Below are 27,424 nucleotides of genomic sequence, written 5' to 3' on the forward strand. Positions count from 1 at the left end.
GACCATTCTTCTAGAAGCGCATTTGTGAGGTCAGGCACTGATATTGGACGAGAAGGTCTGTCTCACAGTCTCCGCTCTAATTCATCCCAAAGGTGTTCTATCAGGTTGAGGTCAGGACTCTGTGCAGACCAGTCAAGTTCCTCCACACCAAACTCACTCATCCATGTCTTTACGGACCTTGCTTTGTGCACTGGCGTGCAGTCATGTTGGAACAGGTAGGGGTCATCCCCAAACTCTTCCCACAAAGTTGGGAGCATGAAATTGTCCAAAATGTCATGGCATTATAGTTGCTGATATACTGCTGACTATAATGAACTTACCCTACTGTATACTGCTAACTAGTATAATGGGCTAGTTCTGTATATTGGTATCATTATCATCAATCAGTAACTTACTGTATATTCCATAGACATTCCAGCTATGGAAATAAGGATTACATACAAGATTTGTGTTTCTCTTGCTGCTTGGGATACTCACTGGTGGTTAGAAGCTGGTTTCAAATGTGTAATAAGACAATTCTAACTGATTAGCCATGGTTGAGCCATCGACTCTTTAATCAACTGTCTGCAGTATTTTTCCAATTCGTTTCATTGTAGTTACTGAGTAATATGGTTTAAGAAGACAACATTCCAGCAGGATATTAAGCAATAACTCAAGTGTTCCAGTACATTTTTTTTTTTTTGCACTGGATTGTGCCTTGACATGTACGGAAATTGGAAATGTGGATGAAAGACAAATAATAATAAGTTTATGAATGTTCCAGTCTTCTCTCTAATATGATATGTGTGTGTGAGAGAGAGAGAGAGAGAGCTGCTCCATTTTGACCAAACTTTCATTTTAATTATGGCTTGCCAAAAATAAGCTCTTCTAATGCCATTAGTGAGCCTGCTGGGCGAGGACATGGGGAAGGACTGGATTTGGCCGTGACACATGCATATGAGGACATTTCAAAGACATCTAGGTGCTATTCATATGAACCCTGTGTGTGTGTGTGTGTGTGTGTGTGTGTGCGTGTGTTTGGGGGGGCACTCACTCGCCACTTTAATAGGAACATTGACACACCTCAGAATGCACAAACAGTCAAGAGACGGACAGACTACACTAGACTGTCAGACAAGAACAGGACTCAGAGGCTACGTAAAACATCACATGGCCTTTTTGCTAAAGATTAAACCTCTTGATCTGCCCTTAGTGTTTTGCTGCGATACGGTTGCCTGATTGGATAAATATGAGGTGTACAGGTGGTCCTAATAAACTGGATGGTGAGCGTATGTGCTCATGTTTGTGAATTTGGGCGAGTGACAGTGGATCACACATTCAGACGTACACAGATTCTCCCGTCCCATGGTGACATTTTTCCACTAACCCACACGCTTTCACAGTGGACAGATGGTCAGTGCTGGTTTGCTGCCATTTCTGGGTCTGTCAGGGCAGTATTTTCAATTCAGGTCTTAAACACATAACCCTTAACCCTCTTATAACACAAGTTTATAGTTACATTTGATGTTGTGAAACAAGTTATCACTTACATTATAGCAGCTATAAATAAACAGTAATACTATGAATACTATCAGAAAGAAAGAAAGAAAAGAAAGCTGTTGAAGTTTTAAACACATGCAAATGCAAATTTATCTCTAAAGCACCGACACTGGTGACTCCTTCCATAAAATGTCCAATAAACCCCAGCTGCCTATAGCTGTTACCATAGAAACAATATCCGCATTATAGCAAGTGCATTAATATAATCCTGTGTTTTGCCATGCGGCTGGAAAGATTGTTTTTTATGACCTGTTTAATGCTAGTCAGTTCCCATTGCTCAGAGTAGCTCAGTTTTATCACCTCTATGCCGGAGCTATAGTGTGATGTACTCAGGAGAGCCGTGTACATCCTCCTGCAGAGGTTTATTTCATCTTTATTCATAATCCCAGGTTGTAGCCGAGTCGAGAACCTGGCAGATGGCGAACAAAGGCGAAGTAATGGTCATGAACCAGGAAATCAGGCTGAAAAACAATCCACTGAGAAGGAGGAAGCAGATTAATACAAGAGAGAAACAAGAATAGAAAAACACAGCAATGTGTTTAAAGGTGCAGTCAGTGATTTTGGTGGATGTTAGCTAGACCTGGTGGTGGAAATACTGTCTCTCTTCATTGAGTTGAATGGTTGCCTCAAATGGCTCATTCCCAAGCTTCGTGATCTTATGATCTCTGCACTTGGTCAACTATTGATAAAATTCCATCCATCCATCCATCCATCCATCCATTCATCCATCCATCCAAGTGTAGCGCTTATCCTACACAGGGGAGACTCAAGTCTATACCAGAGAACGTGGGACTTGGTGCAATCAGTGTTTTTGGTGGATGTCGGCTAGACCTAATGGTGGAAATGCTGTCTCTTTTCATTGAGTTGAATGGTTGCTTCACCAATTCAGCCCTCAAATGGCTCTTTCCCAAGCTTTCTGATATTATGACCTCTGCAATCGGTCAACTATTGAGAAAATTCCATCCATCCATCCATGCCAGTGTAGCGCTTATCCTACACAGGGTCGACTCTAGTCTATCCCAGAGGACCTGGGGCTTGGTGCAGTCAGTGTTTTTGGTGGATGTCGGCTAGACCTAGTGGTGGAAATGCTGTCTCTTTTCACTGAGTTGAATGGTTGCTTCACCAATTCAGCCCTCAAATGGCTCTTTCCCAAGCTTTGTGATTTTATGTCCTCTGCAATTGGTCAACTATTGAGAAAATTCCATCCATCCATCCAACTGTAGCGCTTATCCTTCACAGGGGAGCCTCTAGTCTGTCCCAGAGGACTTGGAACACAAGGCCATGGACTATCTCACTCACACATTCAAACACTATGGATCATTTAGAAATGTCAGTCAACCTACAAGATGAATCAAAGGCGGGAATCAAACCCCCAACCACAGAGCTGTGAGGCAAACATACTAATCACTAAGCCATTCTGCCCCCTGTGTAAACACCATATTGTATATTTCATTAAGAAAAATTGTTTCTACTTTCAAAATAACTGATAAGCTTCTCATACGTCCTCTCTCGATACATCCACACAGCTGAGAGCAAAACACACATCTCATCTTTCACACAAATGAACAGCTCAGATGATGAAAAGAAGTCTCCATGGAAGCATTTCAGCAGTGACTGAAGATAAATGAACGAATTAATGAATTACTTCTTGCCTATGTGTAGGAAAAAAGCCAGATTATACGTTCTATATCCACCAACTAGCTGGTAGAAAATTATACGAATACAGACGCTTCCTTCAAAAGCCTTTTGAGGTCATTTATATTGTACAGAGATGGGAGTCAGACTGTTTTAAGCACTAAATTACAATATTTCTGAGGTGACATCAGACTTGTTAGCTAACAGCTATCTTGTTGACAAGCCTTCGTGTGACTTGTGACCTGAAGACAGCTGGTTGAATGAGGCAACAAATATTTAACCTTAACTTTAAAAGTAAACAGAAAATTTTATTTCTAAATCTAGGCAGATCTCTGGCAGTCCAATTTTTGAACTTTTCTGAGGTAAAAATTGTTGCCTTCTTGTGAATTATGAAACAAAAACTGTGTGTTAGAAATGACCACTGTGAATGATTACTACCACAGGAAGCAATGACCAAATAAGGAAAGTGGAAACCGAAGAGGGTCAAAGGTTTTAGAGGGTTTAGAAAGCCGTAGGGGTCAGATGATAGGAGCTGTTTATGTCATAAATGATAGTACATCCTGTGGTGTTTTATTTCTCTTGCACAACAGAAATTTGCCACCAGCTTCATGAACAAATCATACTTTTGTCATGCCATGTGTTAAACCATGAATAAAAAGCATGGCATAGTTCTTTAATTATTTAAAAATTATTTTTTTTAATTTAAAAAAATCGTCAAACTAGGGTGGTAATATGCCACTCCGTTGTTGATTATTTTCCTAGAACAGCATGCATCATCGCAATTTATTCCTTCCACAGGTAATAAACTGCTTCTATGCAACAGTGAAATACAGAAGTCGATATTAAGGGCTTTGGAGTTGAGAAACGCTGCTTGGTGATGTGTGGGCTGTGTGACTCTTCATCTTTATACGTTGTTACACAACAACCGGTCTCTTCAGCGACAGAGACAGCAGCCCTGCATGCATAAATAATAGAAATACCACTGCAGCGGTGACATCCACACAGTTTCAGTTCATCTCAGCCAAAAAGACGGGTCAAGTCGTTTTAAGAAGACACAGAGCGGCCTCTCTATAAACCATGGACGTTCCTGTGAGCTGAAGTGCTTAGTGACCTGGTAAACAGTTATTTTAATCCTCGTTCCTCATGTCTTATTAGAGAGGGAGACTTGCAAGTGTCTGCTAATCAGGATACCTAATTTCGTAGCTGTATTTCTTAAGAGAATACGACTGAGAGAGATTGCTCCAGTTACCGAATTATGATTATAGAGTACGTGAGCTCTTATATACACAGAGGTAATAATTGCCTGAATTCAAGTACATGAGTTATGATGTACATTAGTGTGCTGTGTATTATGAAGGGAATCCCTTTGAAGGGAATATACAGAGTACACTCTACATGGTTGCACAAGTGTGCACATCTTGTAACTAATTCTCTGTTAATGCTACGGTTACTTGCAATACAGCACTATACACCGATCAGGCATAACATTATGAACACCGGCAGGTGAAGTGAAAAAGACTGATGATCTCCTCATCATGGCACCTGTTAGTGGGTGGGATATATTAGGCAGCAAGTCAACATCAAAGTTGATGTTAGAAGCAGGAAAAATGGGCAAGAGTAAGGATTTGAGTGAGTTTGACAAAGGGAGAAATTGTGATGGCTAGACCACTGGATCAGAGCATCTCCAAAACTGCAGCTCTTTTGGGGTGTTCCCGGTCTGCAGTGGTCAGTATCTATCAAAAGTGGTCCAAGGAAGGAACAGTGGTGAACCGGCGACAGGGTCATGGGCGGTCAAGGCTCACTGATGCATGTGGGGATTTTTCTTTGTGAGAAAGGGCTTCCATCTTGCCTACCCCATAGCCAAAACATGTGACGAATACAAGAGACTGTTGCCACGTACCAGGAGTGACCAGTACTCCAGACATTCCAGCAGCTTCTTTAATGATACTGCAAATCAGCCTAAGTGATATAGGGTTGTTTTTTTTTGTTTGGATTTCGCTACAGCTGATTTTTATTTGGGGTTATTCACTGACAACAGGTACGAAAATGACTTCCGAACATGAGTTCCGTCACATGGCCCAGCATAAAAGGGTGTGTACACTTATGCAATCAGGTTATTGTACTTTTCTTTTTCTTTTTCTTTCTGAAATTGTTTTCGATCAGTTTACTACGTCACAAAATCCTGCTATTTTAACATTTACACTATTGTAAACGTCTACATTGTAGAAAGCCAAATTTCCTGCATCTATCGGAATATCTATCTGGACAAGATTCTCTAACATTGATATTTATATATTTATTTATCCTATACACCAGTTTGGGTCATCGGTCACGCTTTTTTAACTGTTTAGTCCATGCCTGGCTTTTGTAGGAATCGAAATTTCAATTACATAAGTGCTAATGGTGGTGGTGGTGGTGGTGGTGGTGTGTGTGTGTGGGGGGGGTGCCTCAGGATGTCCTGTAACCTGATATATAATTCTCTGTTCAAATTATGTTTAACCTCAAATATAACAGGCTGCCCGATGGAAGCGTCCTGCTTTAAACTTTAACAGAGGTTGAATCAGGGTCCATATAAAACAGCAGACATTCCTCAGCGCTCAGTCATCACGATGAGGCACAGTAGAAACTACACCTGTATAAGCCTCACGAACACAGATTGCCTGTGACTGACCGAAAGACTGACCGAAAACTCGAGTAAATATTTAATTCAGGTGTCAGGGCTGCTCTGTGACATAAACTCTAAATGTATGATCCCTCCTCAAACAAACAAACAGGGAGAATATTTCAACTGAATCCCCTCTAGCAATTCTTATTTGCAACCTGGATGATATTCAGATATGCTTGACACGCTAGCTAAGGTTTATTTCCTCGTGAAAGTAAATAGTTTGTCAGGAAAATGAAAGCTTACATTATGATGTGAAAATCTAATTTTCCTTCACCTCGACATTTAGCGTATGTCGTCTGCTTGTTTTGCACCAGAGCTAGCGAACAAGCGAGGAAAGCTTACAGCCGCTAGATTAGCACTGTAGCAAAGCACTTTGTGACTTTGTGGTGTCGTTCAGGGTCTCAGACAGACTTGTTTATGTGCTTTCTGACAATGTTTGACACACTGTTATGTATTAAAAAACAAAAGGTCAAACAAAAGGGTGTAGCTCCATTTTGTAGCTATGAACAATGTTGTTGTTTAGAACATTTTTTGAATAGCATAGCCTCAGACTCCGTTCGGAAATGTAACTCTTGGTTTTGACACACTATTGGACTTCAGGAGCAATTTGGATGATAATATAGATGCTAATTAATTTGTATGCTTATTTACACTGGTGTAGAAACATAGAGGTGAGTGTGTGCAACTAGCTACAATGCTAAAAACAGCTATTACTAGTTAGCTGTATTCACTTCAGAGCTCCTGCAAAAAACCAAAAGAGTTAGCTTCAGACATTGATACTGATTGATAATAATTGGGGTGAGGGGAAAAAATGACCACATTTAATTTGTATAACGTGTATAGTATGTTTCAGGTAAAATGTTTAAATAGATGGTAATCAAAACTAGGATCATTAAATGCATTTAAAGAGGAAATTGGAAAAACAAAAAACAAAACAAACATCTGTCCAGCTCAAAGAATTCATACTGAAGCCAAAGATCTAAAATAATAATGGTGGACCAACTTATGGACATCTGAACCAAATAAGCTGAGTTAAAGGTCAGGGGGAAAAAACATCTTCTTGCCATCTGGATGTTCGCAAGCCCTCTAATGGATCCAGGCCATTTTCCCATCCCAGTGTGTATAAAAATATCTCAAAGGGGAGGAATGTGACCAACCTGGCAACATTATAAAGCAGGTCTACATGGTATTCAAAGCTTTTACAATCCCTAAGGGACACTGCAGTGGGTTGGGTTGCCATGTTGTGTGTTTTTAATTATAACTGGCCTATTTACGAAAACAGACAGCTTTTTTCTTTTGAATATTATATACTTGATTAATACTATGCACATAATATATTTTTTTTTACAATAAACAATAAACTCCCAGGTTTGTCGAGTGGCTTTAGACTTGCTATTGTGAATGCAGGGTTAAAGTTGGAAAGGAAGGTAAGGATTCATCACAATTCTCCCATTTGTCATTAGGTCAGTTTAATAAGGTTTGGATTTCTAAATCTTATTAAAGGTGCAATAGAGATTTGATTGATTTTTTTTTATTCTTATTTGTAAAATTAATTTAAAAACAAGGTTGATAATGAGACTGTGGCCTTAGCAAAAGTTTATTAAGTCACAGAGAAAACTGTCAGGCTGTCAGTCATTTCCTGGACAATTTACTGGCATGAGCATGGGCGAAATGTCAGAGGGAATCTGGAGACTATCGTAGGGTTCAAGACGGTGAAACCCCCCTTAACAGGGTGCCACCCCAACACAGGGGAAAACCACACACACACACACACACTCAAGACAATTTAGAGATGCTGGTCCAAAGCACGTCTTTGCACTTTAGACTAAATGGCAGGAATTCTTGAAGCACGGAGAGAACATGCAATCTCCAAGCACACCCCCATTCCCAGAGGTGTGAGACAACCACAAAAGATCTGGTTAACCTTACCTAATGCACCTTTAATGAAGCATAAAGGCAATATGATATAGGTTAGAGGTAGTCCAGGGTGAATTATGCAGGATTATTAGACAACTTGGCAACCCTGATCCTTCTACTCTGGCAACCCGGGTTAGTAGGCGTGCACGGAGAATGACGGGAAATCTGACCCAGGTGCTGCTACCATTGCACTGCATTTCACTCCAAGGAGAGAGAGAGAGAGAGAGAGAGAGAGAGAAGTAGTAGTAGTAGTAGTAGTGCTGCTGCAGGAAACTCGGTGCACCTTCATCACATCATCATCATCATCATGCACGAGCCGGAGGCAGAAACAGCAGCAGCTCCTGCTGCTTCTTTACTCTAGACTGGAGGATTTTCCCCCAGCTGCACGCATGGGCACCGAGAGACTCCAAGGAATAATTTAAAGGAAAAGAGTTTTGCGCACCAGGTGCAGAGAGGAGCTGCTCTGCCATCATGGCCGGCCAGGAATGGACTGACTGGTTCGAGCGGGAGGAACTGATCGGTCAGATCAGCGACATCCGAGTGCAAAACCTTCAAGGTAGGTGTGCTGCACTTCTTCTTCTTCACCACCACCACCACCACCACCATCATCATCATCATCATCCTGATGGATCTGCGCCAAAAAAAGAAAAGCACGCGCAAACTTGAAAAGCTGCGTGAACGGGACACTACCGGTTCTGTTACACAAACATCACTCCCGGAATGGTAATGTTTGGTTTCGCACTTCAAAACAAATAAATACATGTAAAAAAAAAAAAAAAAATCCACAAGTTGTTCCACAAGCTTAGACTCCATAAAGGAGCTCGGCGTAAAACAAAACAAAACATTCCTCAGTGTTTTCCTCAAGGGACCGAGCGATAATATCGTTACCGCGATATTCTTCTTATTGTGATACCGATATCTCTGTTGCGATCGTTCTGGCTTCTGTGCAGTCTAACAAGGCAAAGCATGATTCAAGTAAGTTGTTCCACGCGTTCGGGGTGAGAAGGTGTTGATTGATTAATTAATTCAGTAATGTCAAGAGCAAGAGTGTGTATATACCGAATATCGGTATGACTGCGATTCGGTGTAGGAATAATTGTACTGTTGCTTGTGAGAAATTCTTGTTATCGAATGGTTCTACAAACAAGAAAGTAATATAATGTAGGTTGCGGTGTGGATTTTTGAACCTTCTTCCTTGGGATCGTCTTCTGAGGAGCTTTCATATTTTGACCGAAAAGCTGTATTCGTGAAAAAGGTATCGTTTGCCATGTTTGCTGTTGCGATGATGTTGCTAACACTAGTGTATTAACCGTTTTGAATTGTACATGTTTTGTAGGGTTAAACAGACTGATGAAGCGTTCTTGGAATGCTGCTTGACCAATCAAATTAGTCGACCAGAGCGAACTGTTGTCTAATATCTTATAATGCATGCATCTCTAATGTGATGGTTCTAATAAGTTCAATTTAATCTAATTGGCTAGTAATGACTAATTCTTAATACGATCAAATTTTCTGTAAGGAGAAGTTTTTTTTACACTAAGGAAGGAGTCTCCAGTGTTTTGTCAGAGTTTTCCATCATTCACTTGTAGTGGTGTCTAAATCCTAGCCCCAAGTGAGCACTGGGTCAGTTCATTGGGTCTGGGTCAGTCCATTCTCAGAGGTAGGCTTCTGTACCTTAAAGATAAATTATAAACACAAATATGTTGACTGCAAGTCATTCAATTACATATGTAAAAGACTCCACAAAGTATATTCACACGTTTTTAATTTGTTATTTATAATCGGAACGATACCCTTAAGTAATACTTACACATGTGAACGATTCATTAAATGATACACTTACAGTTGTCAACGTTTCTTAAAAATAACATGCTTTCATTTATAAACGATTCCTGAAATGATTACACTTGCAAACACTTTTTGACTCCTTCAGACTCCTCAAATGCTACACGTACAGTCGAAAATGACTCCTCAGATGATGCTCATACACTTGTAAATGAGTCCTCAAATGATTCTTATACGTTTGTAAATGACTCCTTAAATGATACATGTACATTTTTAAATGACTCCTCAAATGACACCTATACATTCCTAAATGAATCCTCAAATGATACATGTACAGTTGTAAATGACTCCTTAAATGATACTCGTACATTTCTAAATGACTCCTCAAATGACACCTATGCAATTGTAAATGACTCCTTAAATGATACTCATACATTTGTAAATGACTCCTCAAATGACGCCCATAAAACTGTAAGCAACTCCTCAAATGATACATGCACATTTGTAAATGACTCCTCAATTGATTCCCTTACATTTCTAAACAACTCCTCAAATGATGCAGGTAAATTTCTAAATGTCTCTTACCTTTGTAAAAGACTCCCTTCACTCTCTCTCTGTTTATTGCATGAAAAGTTTCAGGTGAAACATCAGTTGTGTTTTTTTTTTTTTTTTACGGTAACCATAGCAACACGACAGCTAGGATGGGATGAACGAGGATAGTCCTGTTATTTTCAACCCACACACTATGCAGTAAAGACAGAAAACATTTATATAACGTTCATTGTGCAGTGTTTAACCTTTTTTATGCATTATTTCATATATATTATATATTTATATATGTTTCATACAAGCTTACTTAAGAGTTCATTTGACACTGTTGCTATTTTTATGGATCAAAGATTAGTTTTGCTCTGTGGTGGTACATTTTAATTGAATTTGGATTCTTCTGACATCATGGGATATGAGGAAAGTTTCCACAGGTGGAAATGAATCACAGGGATTTACGATAAAGCTGTCTGTCTGCTAAGGCTTTACTCCGTCTGGCATTCTGTTGGCATTCATGAGCAAATATAAGACTAAATCTGTGTTCATTGCATCACAAGCTTCACATATTCAGTCTCCTGTGTGTCATCACCCATGGTATTGAATTATATTCATTCATTCGTAAATGACACCTCAAATGATACATGTACCTTTGTAAATGACTCCTCAAATGACACCTATGCAATTGTAAATGACTCTGCAAATGATGCATGTACCTTTTTAAATGGTTCTTCAGATGACACCTATGCAATTGTAAATGACTCCGCATATGACACCTATGCAATTGTAAATGACTCCTCAAATGATACATGTACCTTTTGTAAATGACTCCTCAAATGACACCTATGCAATTGTAAATGACTCTGGAAATGATACATGTACATTTGTAAATGACTCCTCAAATGACACCTGTGCAGTTGTAAATGACTCCTCAAATGATACATGTACATTTGTAAACGACTCCTCAAATGATACTCATCCATTTGTAAATGACTCCTCAAATGATACATGTACATTTGTAAACGACTCCTTAAATGATTCATGTATTGAATTATTGACTTCAGATGAACTTAGCCTAATCTCTACGGCCGTTAATCTGACACTATATCCCAGTTTGTTAATTTGGGGTATTGTGTTTTGTGCGTCAGTTCGGCGTGTGCTTATAACAATACGATGCATAACAATGTCGTTCTCATGGAGTCTTCTGATTGCTAGGAGACAGAGGTGTGTTTGTGAGATGTGTTTGGAAAGCTGCATAACAGCAGTCTCTTAAGTTTCCAGTTTTTGGAGAGATGTTTGAATGAACTTGATATTTACTTTCTCCAGATTTTTAATGAGATGCGAAAGCTTTCACTAGAGATATCAAGCTTTTTCACATCACTAATCAAAGATAGCTCAATTGTCAGGTTGGTAATTTTATCTATGGCAAGCGACATTTTTATACATGAATTTTTTTATGTTTTCGTCTGCGCTAGCTAGCTAGCTAGCCAAAAATCGGAGCTTGGAATAGGTCCGAGCTACAAAGTGGCGGGAAAAAAATCAACATGGACCCTGAGGTGTCTTTTGTTAGCTCCAACCTGTGATGAGTGGTGTATATTTACCTCAAACCAGCAAATTACTGTATACAAATTAAAGCTCATATGTATGTGTAATTTAAATGTAAGAAGTTCTACTGCTGGTGCTGGGAGCAGCCATCTTGAATTGATGAACTCATTTTTTCCTACTCGGAAGTCGGAAATGATGAGTTTTGTCCTTTAGTCAAATGCAGCATTGCTTTACATTTATGAGTCAAGGTTTCCAACAGAAAGTGGGACCATGTGAAGCACCCTGGAGCACTTTTTCACCACTTTTGCACCACAATAGCTAAATCTTTATTATTATTATTATTATCAGTGTCCATAATCTCTTACATTCCCATTTTTCTTTAGCATGATGTTGCTCAGAGTCTGTGGTCTATACAGCAGCCTTTAGTTTCTATGGAGGTATAACACCAAGTGCTCATAAACACACACACACACATTGGCGAAAGCAGAAATTAGATGACGGATGAAATGCTGCAGAGAGCACAGCCTCGGAGCTGATTGTATAACCCACACTGTTCACTGTAAGAGCGTTGGCCTCTGCATCAGAGCTGGAATTTCAGCGCAGTATGTTCCCACACATCACACACAGCGCCTGGAGAGGTGATTGGGATTCAGACTGGCTGTGTGAGTGGGTTTGTGTGGAGCTCTGTTCGGAAATCACCCTCGGTGAAACGTCAAAAGCTGCTCATGCTCATGTTATTGTCGCATTAGAATATTACTGAACAGGAGCCAATGCTCGTCATTAAATTACGAAGACTTTAGTGTTCCTACTTAATATGTTTTGCTACCTGAACCTGTGCAAAATGTTCATGCTTCAGTTCTTCTTAGCTGACAGGACTGGCTCCTGATCTGTTGTAGCTCATCCACCTCCAAGATTCGACAAGTTGTGCATGATGCTTTTCTGCTTATTCGTGGTTGTTTGGGGCATCGTAGCCTTCCTGTCGGGTTAAACCAGCCTGAATGTTCTCCTCTGTCTCTCTCTCTCTCAATAACAGGATGATTCCACCTACAGAATTGGAACTCTAGAAAGTGTGAAAATCTCAGAATATCAGCTGATGTACTGAAAGTAGACATCAACAACGTTTAAAGAGATTAGATGTTCGATATGAACTCTGAGTTGGTAGCTGAAAGCTGATCGGATAATCGTGCATGATGAGCGGGCTTACAGGTGTTCCTATTAAAGTGGACGTGTTATATTAGGAGTTAAGTCTTTATCACATAAATAAAGTCGTTTAGTCATGTGAGAAGATCTGAAGTAAGGTGTGTGTGGGTGTCGATAAGGATCTTAAACGTGAGATTTAATCCTCTGAGCTGTCCTAAATACAAGACCCAACTTGCACGGTCTCGGGATATCTTAACGACGAAGATAAAAACAAAAAAAATAAAACCCGCGTCTTTCTTTCTGGACTGCTCAGTTCTTTATCCTCCATCTTTCGCACTAGATCCTCGTGCACCAGTTTGTGGCTTACTGACTTGACAAATTGCTATTTCAATCCTCGCTTTGTGCGGCTGTGAATCCGTGAGGCGGTGTTGAAAGCCATAAATCTGTACCTTTTTTTATCTGTATTTCCTGAGAGGCTCCTCGTAAAAGGGATTGTTTCATTAGTGAGAGAACATTAAAGCGGGTCCGAGAGAGCTGTTTATTAAATCTGTAGGATTTGAGATGGTGATTAGTGGCTCTGAGGTTAATGCTCTCGACTGGTTCATTCATTGGGCTTTTTTTTTTTTTTAGGTTATTACTTGTCGCACATCTTGGGAGATGGTCATATTAAAAATCGTAGCTGAATTCTGTATGTGCGATTAAAAAGGGTTAGACGATGTAAAGACACGGAAACTTTCTTCAGCGCGAACTAAGGATTGCCGATTTTTGCTAGCTTTAAATCCCTTATTTTTAAAAATAAAAAAATCTGATATCATTCTTGATGCTGATATTATCGTGATCACAAACCCGATACTCTTGAAGCTTTTTTTCTGTTGTTAGCTTGGTGATTGAGTTAGCAAGCTAGCTAGTCGATAGTTTAATCTGGTCTCGTGACCGCCGATTTGATGCTCGATGTGTGTGATCCGCCTTCCAAGTAAATTATCCGCCAAACGATTACAAACAGCGTTCTATTGTATTGCGATGTTTAATTTTCCCACTCGATGCCTCCCAATTGATTTCCTTAATGTTTGGGGGGGTGTGTGTGGAGAGCCAGCAAGGAAACCCGCTGCTCGTTGACGTGAGATCTAATTGCAACAGCAACCTCCTTTTCAATCACTGTCAGAGTTCCACCGCCTCTTCTTATCTCTATAATGGATGTACGACGATTGTTTAGACTCATACGCTGCTTTCTGATTAGCTTGCATATTTAAACAGTCTGCTTTTTTCTGTAGACATCATCTAGAGGGCTTCGAATTTTTTAGCATTGGGGTGGTGGTAGGCTCTGGGTTGTTGACCAGATCATCAGGGTTCAAGCCCCAGCACTGCCAAACTGCCACCATTAGGCCCTTGAGCAAGGACCTCAACCCACCCTGCTCCAGGGGCACTGCATCATGGCTAACCCTGGGCTCTGACCCCAACTTCCAAGGATGGGATATGCAAAGAAAGAATTTCACTCTGCAGTAATGTATATGTGACAAATGAAGACAACTTAATCACCTTGACTTCCTGGATCACTTCCAGAATGGCCCGGATGATGAAAATCCTGCCTAGAGTTTTTAGTAAAAAAAAAACAAAAAAAAAAAACCTCAGCCCAGTTAAGGTTGAAGGTAGAAATGGGAAATCCTATCTGATGGGAAAAAGGTTATTCGTCATCGCAGATGGCAGGTTCGCAACTTTTCTGGCCTGCTAAATGTCACGCTGTTGATTTTATTTATTTCTTTAAAAAATTCGAGGTGGGTCTGAATGTGTGTTATGAGACCCAGACATGAAGAAGATGGCAGCTTTTACGGTTTAAGGGTCTGACATCTGCTCAAGTCTTTGGACGTGTTGAAAAGCAGCCAGTTTGCGCCGGGACGGGAAAGTGGCAGTGAAACAGAGAGGCGCTGTCGCACTCGACTAGACGAGCTTTCGCATGATGGGGGGGGGGACCTTGTGAAGACCTTCCATTGATTTAACTGTTAATGCTTCACTACCCCTAAAGCTAATCTTAAACTAACCCAAAAGAAACCTTTTTTTTTTTTTTTTAAATAACCGCTGCCTTTTTAAAGTAGGTTTTGTAGGACACTGTAGTGACCTGCTAAAGGGCCCCACAAGGTCAGAATTGTCTAATATGTTTGTGAGGACATTTTGTAACTATCAAAAACTACCTACACACCTTATGGCTATTTATTTTAATATAAACAACAGGTTTTCTTTTTGGGGACCTTTTCATTGTTCTGATATTCCAATTCTTGTAGAGACACTTGGTCCCCACTTTGTTGTAAAACACATGCCCCAAACACACACATATACACACACACTTTTTTTAAATATATAAAATAGCTGCATTTTGAGTAGCAAAGTAACGAAAACAGGTTTTCGTTGTGAGGACTATCTCTAAAGGTCAAGACACACAACTTTTGGTGTTACAGTAGTTGTTTTATTCTTCTTGTTGCTGTTAAATAAAACCTGCAGGTCTTTTTTTGTTGTTGTGTTTTTTAGAAAGAAAAACAGGTTTTTCCTGTGGGGACTTTTGGTTTATCTCCACAAGGAAAGGCTGGTTTTGTTTCTTAAGAAAAAACAAAACGAAATAACCTAAATGAAGCAAAAGGTGCGAGTGTGTGACATGAAGGTGTCTTATGGGGACTTGTGGTCCCCATTAAGCTATAATAACATGACCACTTTTAATAGTGTATTATTGTTTTTTTTTTAAAAGCAGGGTCTGGCCAAATGCCCCGGCTAGGATAAAAATTTCAGATATTTCGATCCTTATGGGGACAATTGTTCCTCACCAAGATACAAATACACACACAAGCAAACTGCCCCTTTTGGAATGTCCTACTCCAATACAGAGGAGTTTTTCAATTGCCACCTCGTAGTGAACGTAGGCTGCATTGTTAAACATTCTAGACGGAGGATTTGGACGGAGCCTTTCTCCCTCTTCTTCTTCCTTCCACTCCCCTCTTTTTTTTTTTTCCCTCCATCAATACTGCGCTGTACTGCACTCCTCCCACTCCAGCATCCACTTGACACCGAGTGAAGTCTATTTCCCTTCCCGTCCTCATCCTGAAGTGTGCCTTGTGTTGTTTAAACATTGTGAAACCGTCGCCAGAGTGCAGAACTGTTGAGTCATCCATGTTGTTTGGACAGGATCAACTCACCGTTAGCCCATTGTGGAAAATAATCTATTATCTAATCCACTGCTTCTAGGAAGCCCGCAGCCGTCTCCGGAGAACGTGGTTTTAATTGCTCGTTGTTCTGAGCTGTGATGTAAATCCCCCAGAGCTGCACTGGTGCACGTTGTGCTTTATCATTTCGATCTCTATGTAGCAGTGCTATATATCATTTCCAGAGAATCTGTTGATTCTGTACAACGAAACAATGAAAGCTGTTGCTGTTGCATTGCTGTTCCAGAAAGCTCCATTACATATGTTTCTGGTGTTTGTTTGTTGGTTAGTGTGTTTTTTATTTATTTTTTTTATTTTTTTTTTTAATTGTGTTGTGTATCTCACACAGCTAGCACAGCTACAGTGGTGTTTAATAGGAGATCATAAACCTAAGTAATAACCGTCAGGTTTCAATGTCAGCTTTTTAAAACACTTGAGATTTTCAGTGTCCTCTTAATGAGCAATTTCACAATGTGTACGTAGTTGATGATCGACTCCTTGAACGTCTCGCTGCTAAACAGCGCAGAGTTACAACATAGACTCGACTCGGATTTCTTCCAGTTCTATTGTTACGAAATCAGTGGATTTATTGAATGGGGTTTTTTTTTTGGTTAAATGCCTAAAAAATCTGGTGTCTGGTTAAGACAAACTCGAGATATTTTCTATGCTAACATCAGCACTACAGAGGTTCTCTGGGGACATTAAAACGTCATCACGCTGAACAGGAAAACTCCTCAAGCCTTTACAACTCCTACAGCCTTGTTGTGTTTATACTAATAACACCCTCTTGCAAAATTCCAACACCAGCTTTTTATAGAGTGGATACTTATCAGAGAATTAAGATTGTACAAGTTGAAAGTTTAGCAGTGGTCACATTGAAGTCGTGTGACCGTTAATGGCGTCGTTCATTTATAGCCTTTATAACTTCTGGTTATTTTGTGTTTAAGTTTTAAAATTCGTAAAAGCTGTGTTCATGTAGGATTCATAAACTTTTGCTGATTTTTTTTTTTTTTTTTTTTTTTAAATTTTATTTATTTTTATTGAATAATCCAAAAGCCTTAGGAAAACTTCTGTTGGCTTTTTGTTAAGGGAACCAGGGGGCACTAACTTTCGCTTCAATCTAGGGAAATCATGTCATATCATTCCTGTAGCACTACTGTCTGTCTGTCTGTCTGTCTATCTATCTATCTATCTATCTATCTATCTATCTATCTATCTATCTATCTATCTATCTATCTATCTATCTATCTATCTATCTGTCTCTAATCAACAAAATTGTACTGTCTTCAAGGTAAAGTGGGCGGGGCTATGCCATGTCATCATGGCAGCACTATTTACCAGCAAAATTGCACTTCCTTCATGGTAAAGTGGGTGGGCTATGTCATGTCATCACTGCGGCACTATTTAAAGTGGGCGGGGCTAATCTTGGTTAAGTATTGCTTCGGCTTCACCGTCAGAGTACATGCTTAATCTCCTAAAGAATTCCTGGGGGTGATGTTTTTGTGTCTTATTGCTTGAACTAAGGGGATTAGAATATTATTATAATTATTATTATGCTATTAGAGATGTACCAAAGAAATCGGAGGCCATTTGAGAGGTGAGGAAAAGTCACTGAATTTTAGTGGAAGACTCCAGACAAGGGTCTGGAGTAATCGATTTTGACATGAGCTAGCAAGGAAAAAAGGGTCAGTTTAGATTTCTGTAGCCGTACCGTACGTCTGTATCTCGGTCTATAAATGTATGCGTGATGTGTATAAAAACCAGAGCTTTTATGTAATATGTAACTGCATCCTCGTTATCATCGGTGGTCAGAAATTCCCGTGCAGTGGGAGTGGCGTCTGTATATCTGGTGCTCACGACTGCATACAGATGTGGATATGCATAAGAAAACCTCTGCAGCCAAGCTCTTATATAAGCGCTGTATGTGTGTGTGGTTAGCAGAGTGTTTCTCTCCTCATGCTCTCCCTCCGCTGGTTTATCTTTAACATCCACCTCCGCACCGATGCAGACATGAATTCACTCTCACATTTAAACACCGATGTCTTCTGTTCTTCTTCCAAATTTTATTGCAGGATATAATCCATGCTGACGCGGCTGCCATTTCTACATCTCGCTGGAAATAATTCCCTTTTAATAATACAGAAATCATATTCGCAGTCTTGCTTTTAATCTAGTATCAGATAATATCATTTTGGAAAAAAAAAAATTAAATAGCAAAAATTATTGTATAAAATACACCAATCAGGCAATAACATTATGAGCAGTGAGAGATGAAGTCAATAAGACTGATGATCTCCTCATCATGGCACCTGTTAGTGGGTGGGATATATTAAGCAGCAAGTCAACATTTTGTCCTCAATGTTGATGTTAGAAGCAGGAAAAATGGGCAAGCGTAAGGATTTGAGCGAGTTTGACCAAGGGCCAAATTGTGATGGCTAGACCACTGGATCAGAGCATCTCCAAAACTGCAGCTCTTGTGGGGTGTTCCCGGTCTGCAGTGGTCAGTGTCTATCAAAAGTGGTCCAAGGAAGGGAACGGTGGTGAACCAGCTACAGGGTCATGGGTGGCCAAGGCTCATAAATGCACGTGGGGAGCGAAGGCTGGGCCGTGCGATCCGATCCAACAGACGAGCTACTGTTACTGTTTTGGCAGCACCAACACAATATTAGGCAGGTGGTCATAATGTTATGCCTGATCAGTGTATGTATTTAAAAATGGACAGTGATTCAAATTTGCCAGTTTGGTTTATATCTACTTAGAATACTTATTATATTAAAAATAATAATATTTTCTCGCAAAAATACTGTATACATAGCAGCTGACACTCTTAAGGATTATTAAAATAAATTGATTTCTTATACGTATTTAAATCGTCAGAGTCTGCGGCAACTCCTGTTGTCGTCTGTAACCATGTGCTGTTTCCATGGGGAATAAATAAGAGGTTGCATGCATGTAAAATCCCTTTGTCGTCCATTACCATGGGAAAAAACAAAGAAGTTTCAATACAGAAGAGAAAGAAGGTTGTTGGCTTGGACAAAATTAATGTAAAAATATGGATAAATATATTTAAGCGCAGATTTTTACATCTATTAAACAGGAAAACAATAGCAGTGTAAAAAAGAGAGGGAGAGTGAGAGAATGAAATGAGAAGTATTGTATAATAGCCACTGAAAAATATTTTATCTTGGTGGATCATTGATGCTTTGGTGCTGTTCTTGAGGCTGGTGCTTTCATGGTTTTTGTAAAGATTTCTATTCATCTTGATCTTGAAATTTCAGCTTAAAACTCTTCCAAGAGGTTCTCCGATACGCTTCCACCGAAACGGTTAAGAAGAAACCCACAGTCAGTGTCTTGCAGTGACTCAGTCTCGGGTGTTTGCACCTCTCAGGTGGTGTGAAATGAACTGGCAAAGTCTGCATGCACAAAACCTCCGAATATAAAACAAGAGCTTGAAATATTTTGCATGGAGGAGCGAACCAAGACATTACAAGACGAGCCTGAGGGCTGTTTTTCTCTCCAGCACAGGTGTGGAGACACATTTAAATAAAGGTCTGTCTCTGTTTGTGCTCACCTAATGCGTGTGTTAGTATTCTGGATATAGGAATATTGGTGCAGGTAGGGTGCCAATAGTTTAGCCAGTGGATTGGCTAATCGTTCTGGTGAAAGAACTGATTCAGAAGTGCATGTTAAAGTCTGAGTCATTTATTGGTAAACCCGTAAAGTCAGTCTGATGTAAGAGGTGCTGAGGTCAGCTTTATTTTCGGTCATGTGAGGACATCGTGAAGCGATTTTATTTATTATTTATTTCTTTTTATTCGATGCAGGTGTTTCTACCAGCTGGAAAAGTGCTGCTAATGCTGCTGAATAAGGCAAAGCTCACACCGGAGTGTTTTCCTCTAAACGTTTGTTCCTCACTTGTTCTTGCCTTGAAGGCCATAAACCAGCTTTCTGCTGCTTAGGATTTAAAAAGCCTGTAAAGCTGATTGAATTGATTATCCGCTTTAAGAGAGTGTACTTTACAGTTAACACCATAATCTGTGTTTCTCTCTCTTTCTCTCTCTCTCTCTCTCTCTCTCTCTCATATGCTTGCCCTTTTTATCTCTTTCATTCTTTTTCTCTCTCATCCACTCTATCTCCTCTCTCTCTCTCTCGTTTTCTCTTATTCTCTCATTCTCTCTCTCTCTTTTTCTCTTTCTTTTTCTCTCTCATTCTCTCGCTGCCTCTCATGTCCTGCTTCTATCATTCGTTGGCTCTCTATTTCCCTCTCTCGTTCTCTCTCTCTCTCTCTCTCTCTCTCTCTCATGTCCTCGTTCTATCGTTCTCACTCTCTCTTGTGCTGTCTTTCTCAGGTCCTCATTCTATCGTTCTCTCTTTCTCTCTCCTGTTGCTTCTCTCTCTCAGTCTCTCTCATGTCCTCATTCTATTGTTCTATCCTTTTCTCATTCTCTTTCTCTCATTCTCTGTCTCATTTTCTTTCTCTCTCTCATGGCCTCGTTCTCTCTCTTGCAGTCTCTCTCATGGCCTCGTTCTCTCTCTCTCTCTCATGGCCTCGTTCTATCATTCTCTTGTTCTCGTTCTCTCTTTCTCTCGTTCAAACTAATAAAGAGCTTAACACAGATCAGGTGAACACAGTAGGATAGTCAGACTTGTCCAATTCTCCATAAACAGCTAAAGCGTTAGCTCAGGAGTCTGCGCTCACTTTATGAGCATAACTTTGCATAACTTTGCTAACATGCATAACTTTGCTAGTTCTTATTCATCTGTTTACGTTTTGCTAAAGCTGAAGACCTTTTTTTCTTCTCACTTTGTGACGGAAAGGAACATTAGAGAGAATAACTAAATGGATTTTATTTTCCACCCATGTTATCACAGCTGGCGGAAATCCCACTAGCGTCGTGGCTTGTTAACTGGTATGACCAATGACTCTGCGTCTTCTGAGTGTTAATAGCTAAGTTTAATAGAAATCTGAACAAATATGAATGAATACTGATTAATTATTAAAGTTCGCATGCGCTAGGGGTTAGTTTTAATTTCAAGTTTAGGGAAAAAATAGCTGCTGCCATGTGTGAACAGAATGCAGGTGTGTTTTTCCCCCAGACTCTTTATCCACAGCTTATCAAAAGGAATCATGTCTTAATGTGGTATTTCCGCAAACAAATCCTGCTCACAGGAGTCATTACGGCCCGTTAGATAAGACGGCGCATGAATAATCACTGTTTACATGATTTTTTTTCCCCCAGCCATCATGTCAAATTGGTCTTTCATCTCGCAGCAAAGCCTTCGGAGAATAACGAGCGTCTATATTCGAGCAAATTAATAAGCAAACATTTGGCCTAAACTCCATGGAATTAGTCTTCGTCGCTTTCTTTTTGCTCTCGATCCGACGCGCATTTGTATGCACTTTAATTTATCTTCCTCATCCTCTTTCGAACGCTCGGCTCTTCCACTGCACCCGGTCCTGCTCTGTTCTGAGATGCTGCAGCTGGAGTGTTTAATTTTGGAATGTTGATTTTTCTCTTTCTCTTTCCTAAAGAAGGGATAAAGTGTCTCTCAATCCAGCGCCAACTTGGCTTTACTTTTCCGAAAGCACCAGCCAGATCTGTAATTTCAGGGTAAGATAAGTACCACCTGTAGAGTATATAGCATTTATTCTGTTTATGTTATAGGAAATTAAAGTGTCCCATGATTTCAGGATAAATATACCTGTTCCTGGAGAACGTAGGGTCTTGGAGAAGATGTCCAAACAAAGAGCTTCTTGGACCCGACAGACGTTTTGGAAGGAGCAATTAAGGTTTGGTTGACGTGTGTGCAGAAATTTTGGACACTAAGATCCTAGAGTGTTAAAGGTTTCTTTGCATATCATAGCTTGGTGACTGTTGCTGGTTGAACCTGCTCCTGAAGAAGTTAAGGACCTTGTTCAGCAGTGGGGCTTGAACCGCTGACCTACTGATCCCCTGGGCCATTGAGCTTTCACAACCTGTGGAAAAATATGGCAGTGAAATGGAGTCAGGTCACTGATAATGGAAGGAATCATGAAAGCAAAGAGAACTCTAAAGAAGCTAGTGAGACCTTGTACAGGAGAAGGAAATTCGTAGCCTGGATACTTCACAAATCTGGGCTTTGTGGAGGAATGCCAAGTCACATGAGTCACATCCCTTTGGAGTTTTCCCTGGTCTGATTCATGAGATTAAACCTTGACCTTGGAATGTTTGGCAGAAACCCAATGCTGCTTATCACTGAGAAGCATGGTGGTGGTAGCATCACCTTTAGCTTTTGGCTCGATTATCTGACTAATCCCCTCGGTCACTGAATTTTGGTGGACGGCCAACTGGAGTCGTCGTTTGTGCCATGTTCTTTCCATCTTTGGAAGAATTTTGTTTTATCTTTTCAACTTTCTGGAGCAAGTCATCTATTTTTGTTTTACCAAGACATTCTTATTAACTGCATCATCCCTGTGTGTGTGTGTGTGTGTGTGTGTGTGTGCAGTTTCCTTATTCGTAAAGCTGTTTCCACAGAAAAGCCTCCATTTAAAGCCAATGAAAACACTGACTCTCACAATGCCTGGATTGAAATTTTGTAAATGCTAACACGTGCCACAGCACCATAACAATCATTTCTAACCTTCTGAATAAAGACATTTATAGTGTATGAAGGGGACAAGGACTGCATTTATTATCTTTAGCTCAGGGTCAGATTCTGTTAATGTGAGTGAAAGTAACATTAATTTCCTTTGGAGTGTTTAATGCTTGTGTGTTGAAATAGAAGTGAATTTTTATAAGGACTTGTTGAGTCATTTTGGAGATTTCATTTCTAGGAGACATTTCTAGTAGCATTCAGGGGAAATTTAAAAATAAAAGCTCTGACCTTTCCACTAAATCCCTGAAGGTGTGCTGTGGTATCTGGCACCAAGATGTTAGCAACAGATCCTTTAAAGTATACTTACAGGTCTTAAAGGATACTTTTGATAGATACTGACCACTGCAGACCGGGAACACCCCCCAAGAGCTGCAGTTTTGGAGATGCTCTGATCCAGTGGTCTAGCCATCACAATTTGGCCCTTGGTCAAACTCGCTCAAATCCTTACGCTTGCCCATTTTTCCTGCTTCTAACACATCAATTTTGAGGACAAAATGTTGACTTGCTGCCTAATATATCCCACCCACTAACAGGTGCCATGATGAGGAGATACTCAGTGTTATTCACTTCACCTCTCACTGCTCAGAATTTTATACCTGATCGGTGTATTCATTTAGGTATTTCATGTTAAAGGAAAATAATCAGGGTGGTATGATGTGGAGCCAGTGTTAATTGGCACACCAGTTACACTTTTTTTTATTTATAAAAGAACTCTTTTTCATGTCCTTTTAAAAAAAAAAAAATCATGGTGTGAAATGACGACTCCTTTGGACTCCTGACACTGGAGACTCCTTTCATAACCCTTACAAAAAACCACACCGTATCTCAAATTACTCACATTCTTTAATACGGTTTCAGCTGAAATATCGACCATTAATCAGGCTGAACAGTGTTCATTATTATGATTCCTGTGCTGCGAGATTATCAGCTTCAGTAAAATGGGATATCCCTCCCCTCCCCCTCCCCCACCCGCCCAAAAACAATTTGAATGCTTCGTATTTGCATTTTTCATGACTCTCTCGGATAATCCAGGCCGCCCAAATAAGCCACGTTGTTAGTATGTACGCATCAGACCATTTGCTCTGAGATTTTTAAGTATGAGTCCGTGTAACCCGAGTCTGCTGTTTTCTTTATCGCGCGGTTCTGAACCATTGATTCAAATTGCTGCCGGAGGTAAAGAAGCTCCGAGCTCGTACCGAGTGATAGCAGCCTCGGGAATAACAGCGTTCTGAGCTGAGCCTGCGCGAGATGACGTGCGTGCTGGGTTTGTAGGTTTTGTTAGTCTAATCTTGCAAATCATCACAGACCTCAGGCAGCCATGATGAATGGAGTGGATTTAAGCTTGATGCGAACGCTGGAATATTGTTACTGCTTTTCAGGCTTGATACAGAAAGTGGTGTTTAATTTACAAATGGTGGAATTACAGTGGAACTTCAGCATAGGGATTGAATTCGTTCTGGAGGCGGGTTCTTAAGGTGAAAATCTGTATTACAAAACAAATTTTCCCATCAGAAATAATGTAAATGCAGATAATCCGTTCCAGCCACCCAAAAATATGACCGATACGAAGCGTATGTAAACTGTATGGCTGCTTACAAAGAACTGACCCAAGCCAAGCATTCCATGGCAAGGGTCCTCACAGGAAGTCATGCCACCAAGCTTGGGCTAAAAGTAGAACAGACCGCCCACTCCACCAATCTGTCAACAAAAAGACACCCGAAAAATCACCTAGCTTTTGAACACGTGCTACAGGCAACATTGGTTTCGTGAGTTGACTCTTTTGAAACGGCTCCTGGACGTACACGTGACTTAGCCGGCGTTTGGTTGGTTTCGTTCATATGCAGAAAATGCTTCGTATGTCGATGCAAATGTCTGTACAAAATTTCATCTCTTGAAGTATAAATTCCTAAAGGAGGGCATTTCACATGCCGAGGTTCCACTGTATTGCCATACGACAGGAGTATTGAAGGAAAATGTAGAAAAATTTAAAAGCTCTGGCTTTTAAGCTGAAGAGGTCTGCATCTCGACTAATATGACTGAATGGCATTTAGTGATCACTTCATCCATTGGAAGTGAATTCTATTTATCTTCATGTTATCACTTGACCAGCGCCATGAAAAATAATCGCTTAATAAATAAATCCACACTTTGTCATCCCATCCCCTTCAAGTGGCTTCTGAATCATTGCTTATTTTAAAACGTACCATGTCGTGCCATGACTTCAGTAATCGAGTTTAAACTTTACTAAATAAGTGAAGAAATAAAACAATCAGGGATGTGCTGTTAGGTTATTAAAATAAATTTTCCTGATTTTTTTTCTATTCCATCCGTGTTTTATTCCTCTGGTATCAGAAGTTTGCGGATGATTTGCAAATTTTTTTTGAATGCAAAAATGACACGATGCATTTTGTCTATTTATAATTACATTTCATGTTGTGGAGTTAGTTTCTTTTATCATTCCGGTTATAGCAGCTATAAACTGCTGTATTATTTAAAAAAAAAACAACAACTACACACTACAAAAACAAAAAATTAGATTGGTTTTACGATTTTTTTAAAATTATTATTATTTCTTGACGAATAGTTTTAAAATAAATAGGTTTATTATATTTTCAGTGTTTTAAAAGTTTTGACAGATCATTTAATGGAACAAACTGCATACAGAAATCTTCTAAAAAAAAAAAAAAAATTTTTTTTTTGTTTTTTTTTTTTGGACAAAAATATAAATTTTATTTGTTCCAAGAAAGAGAAAAAAATATTATGGTGCAGAAACGACTGCTTATAGCTACAACATTGAATAAAACTATAAACTAAATGTCATTCTTTATTTAATAATTTTTTTAAAAAATGTATATTTTTTGTTGTATAAGAGGAAATGCAGTTGTGGGGAAAATAACAGGCTTGTAACAGTAAATCTCTACACTTCTGTCGCTACTTTTCCTTGAGCTTTTTGTGATTATTTGTGAGCAGCCTGGTGAATGTGTGCTGTTGTGTGTTTTGTGACTCAGCATGTGTATGGCTGTTAGCTTGGCCTCCCCGCTCGTCCTCTCGGTCATTATTCCATCATGTCATTTGCACAACGCTTATTGATCCCAGCGAATGGAGCCTCTTTGGGGTTTTTTTTTTTCTTTCTGGAACTCAATAATGAATGAATGAAGGAAGCTCCGGCTGAAGTGGCGCTCCCACGAGGATGGGTCTGTGTCCTGTTGTTATTTATTTACATGGACTGAATGCTAATGAGGGGCTTCTATAGTAGAAGGGGGCCAAACTTTAGTATCCACACACTCTATTAAGAAGACAGCGGAGCGAACGGTGCCAGGCGGATTGTATAATGTGAGCCAATCTTTCTGACCTTCACTGTCTTGTTTCAATTTCAAATTTATTTCAGATCGCCTCAATACACAAGGATATGGCCTTTGCACTTGGTGCTTGACACACTCCCGTCTGCTTGCTATAATGTGCTAAATGCTACATGGATAAATACAGTGATGGAGTCAAAAATATGACCGATATTTCTAATACGAAGTGTATGTAAACTGCTCACAAAGAACTGACCCAAGTCAAGCATTCCATGTCAAGGGTCCTCACAGGAAGTCGTGCCACCAAGCTTGGGCTAAAAATAGAACAGACCACCCACGCCACCAGTCTGTCAACAAAACAACACCCGAAAAATCACCTAGCTTTTGAGCATAGTATCGTGGGTTGACTCTTTCAAAAGAGCTTTCGCTGACTGAAAAATAAAACAAGTTTTGAACGGCTCCTTAGCCGGCTAAATGGCTACATGGCTAAATTTAGTGAACGAGCAATATTTTAGCCTTGGTGGCATTCATTCTGAGCTCTCTGAGGAAAAAATGAAAAAAAAAAACATCCTAATTGTAAAGAATTCTGTTATAATGAGTACTTCCTGTTTTCTAGTAAGAAGAAAAGTGTGATTAATGGCCTACTGATACAAGTATCTGGCTCTCCGTATCTTTTCTCTCATTCTCTCTGTGATAAGGCTTCATGAAAACGTTATTTTGTTTGTTTTTTCTTGTCTTTCAGTTGAGAGAGAAGTCGTTCAGAAGCGGACCTTCACAAGATGGATGAACCTGCATCTCGAGAAGGTTTGTCCGAGTCTATTTTCTAGCAAGAGATCCTGACTTCTCCTCATTTATGCAGAGTAGAGGTGACATTTGATTATGTGACATCACCACATTTTCACCACAGTTGACCTAGTTGTGGCTAGCTTGCTAGCAAACCTGACTCCTGATTTGGATACCAAAAGTTCACTTCATGTTAGGCAGCTTGCTAGCTAGCTTAGGGTAGAAGGTTTAGTAATTTCATTTTGAAGTTTTTTACTTCAGAGTTTGATATCAGATCTAACTAGTTAGCTGACTAGTGCTGTGTTTTAGCTAGCTGACCAGCTGGTGTTATGTTTTTAATCCATTTTCTAGTTCAATTCAGTGAGCAGTACTTGAAGGAGAAAATAAAGGGCTAGTGGTGAGATCATGATAAAGTTTGTGTTTAAATTTAAAACTTAAGCTCGACCTTTTTTGCTTCAGGGACCCAAAATCAGGACGTGTAAAGGAGATGTAGGTCATTTTACTCCTAATAAACGAGCCACACAGCCACTGCAGTGACACGCGATAACAGGAAGTGCACGTGTCTTTTCCCTCGCCATTAATTATGAATGAACCAAATGGAATAGGCATTAATGATGTATTAGATGATTGGTGAGAGTTACATCTTTTATTTTTATTTTCTTCCGTGATTGATCCTATTTTGGTTCTTAGGCTTTTTCCTCCCCCTCAATGTCTACATCACTTTCTCTTTTATTCTTGCCCACATATTTGCA

The 27,424-nt window shown here is 39.8% G+C and overlaps 1 protein-coding gene across 1 annotated transcript in view; it reads left to right on the forward strand.

Moving 5' to 3' along the window:
• The first annotated feature begins 7,948 nt into the window (after positions 1-7,948).
• clmna (calmin a) overlaps positions 7,949-27,424 on the forward strand; it is a 31,196-nt gene continuing 11,720 nt past the window's right edge. Inside the window, exons 1-2 of the mRNA XM_058399101.1 lie at positions 7,949-8,312; positions 26,632-26,693. Of these exons, the coding sequence (XP_058255084.1) occupies positions 8,228-8,312; positions 26,632-26,693 (147 nt within the window). The 5' untranslated portion in view covers positions 7,949-8,227. The remainder of the gene's footprint in view (positions 8,313-26,631; positions 26,694-27,424) is intronic.

The sequence above is a fragment of the Hemibagrus wyckioides genome, linkage group LG09 (assembly GCF_019097595.1).
Source record: "Hemibagrus wyckioides isolate EC202008001 linkage group LG09, SWU_Hwy_1.0, whole genome shotgun sequence".
Taxonomy (NCBI): Eukaryota; Metazoa; Chordata; class Actinopteri; order Siluriformes; family Bagridae; genus Hemibagrus; species Hemibagrus wyckioides.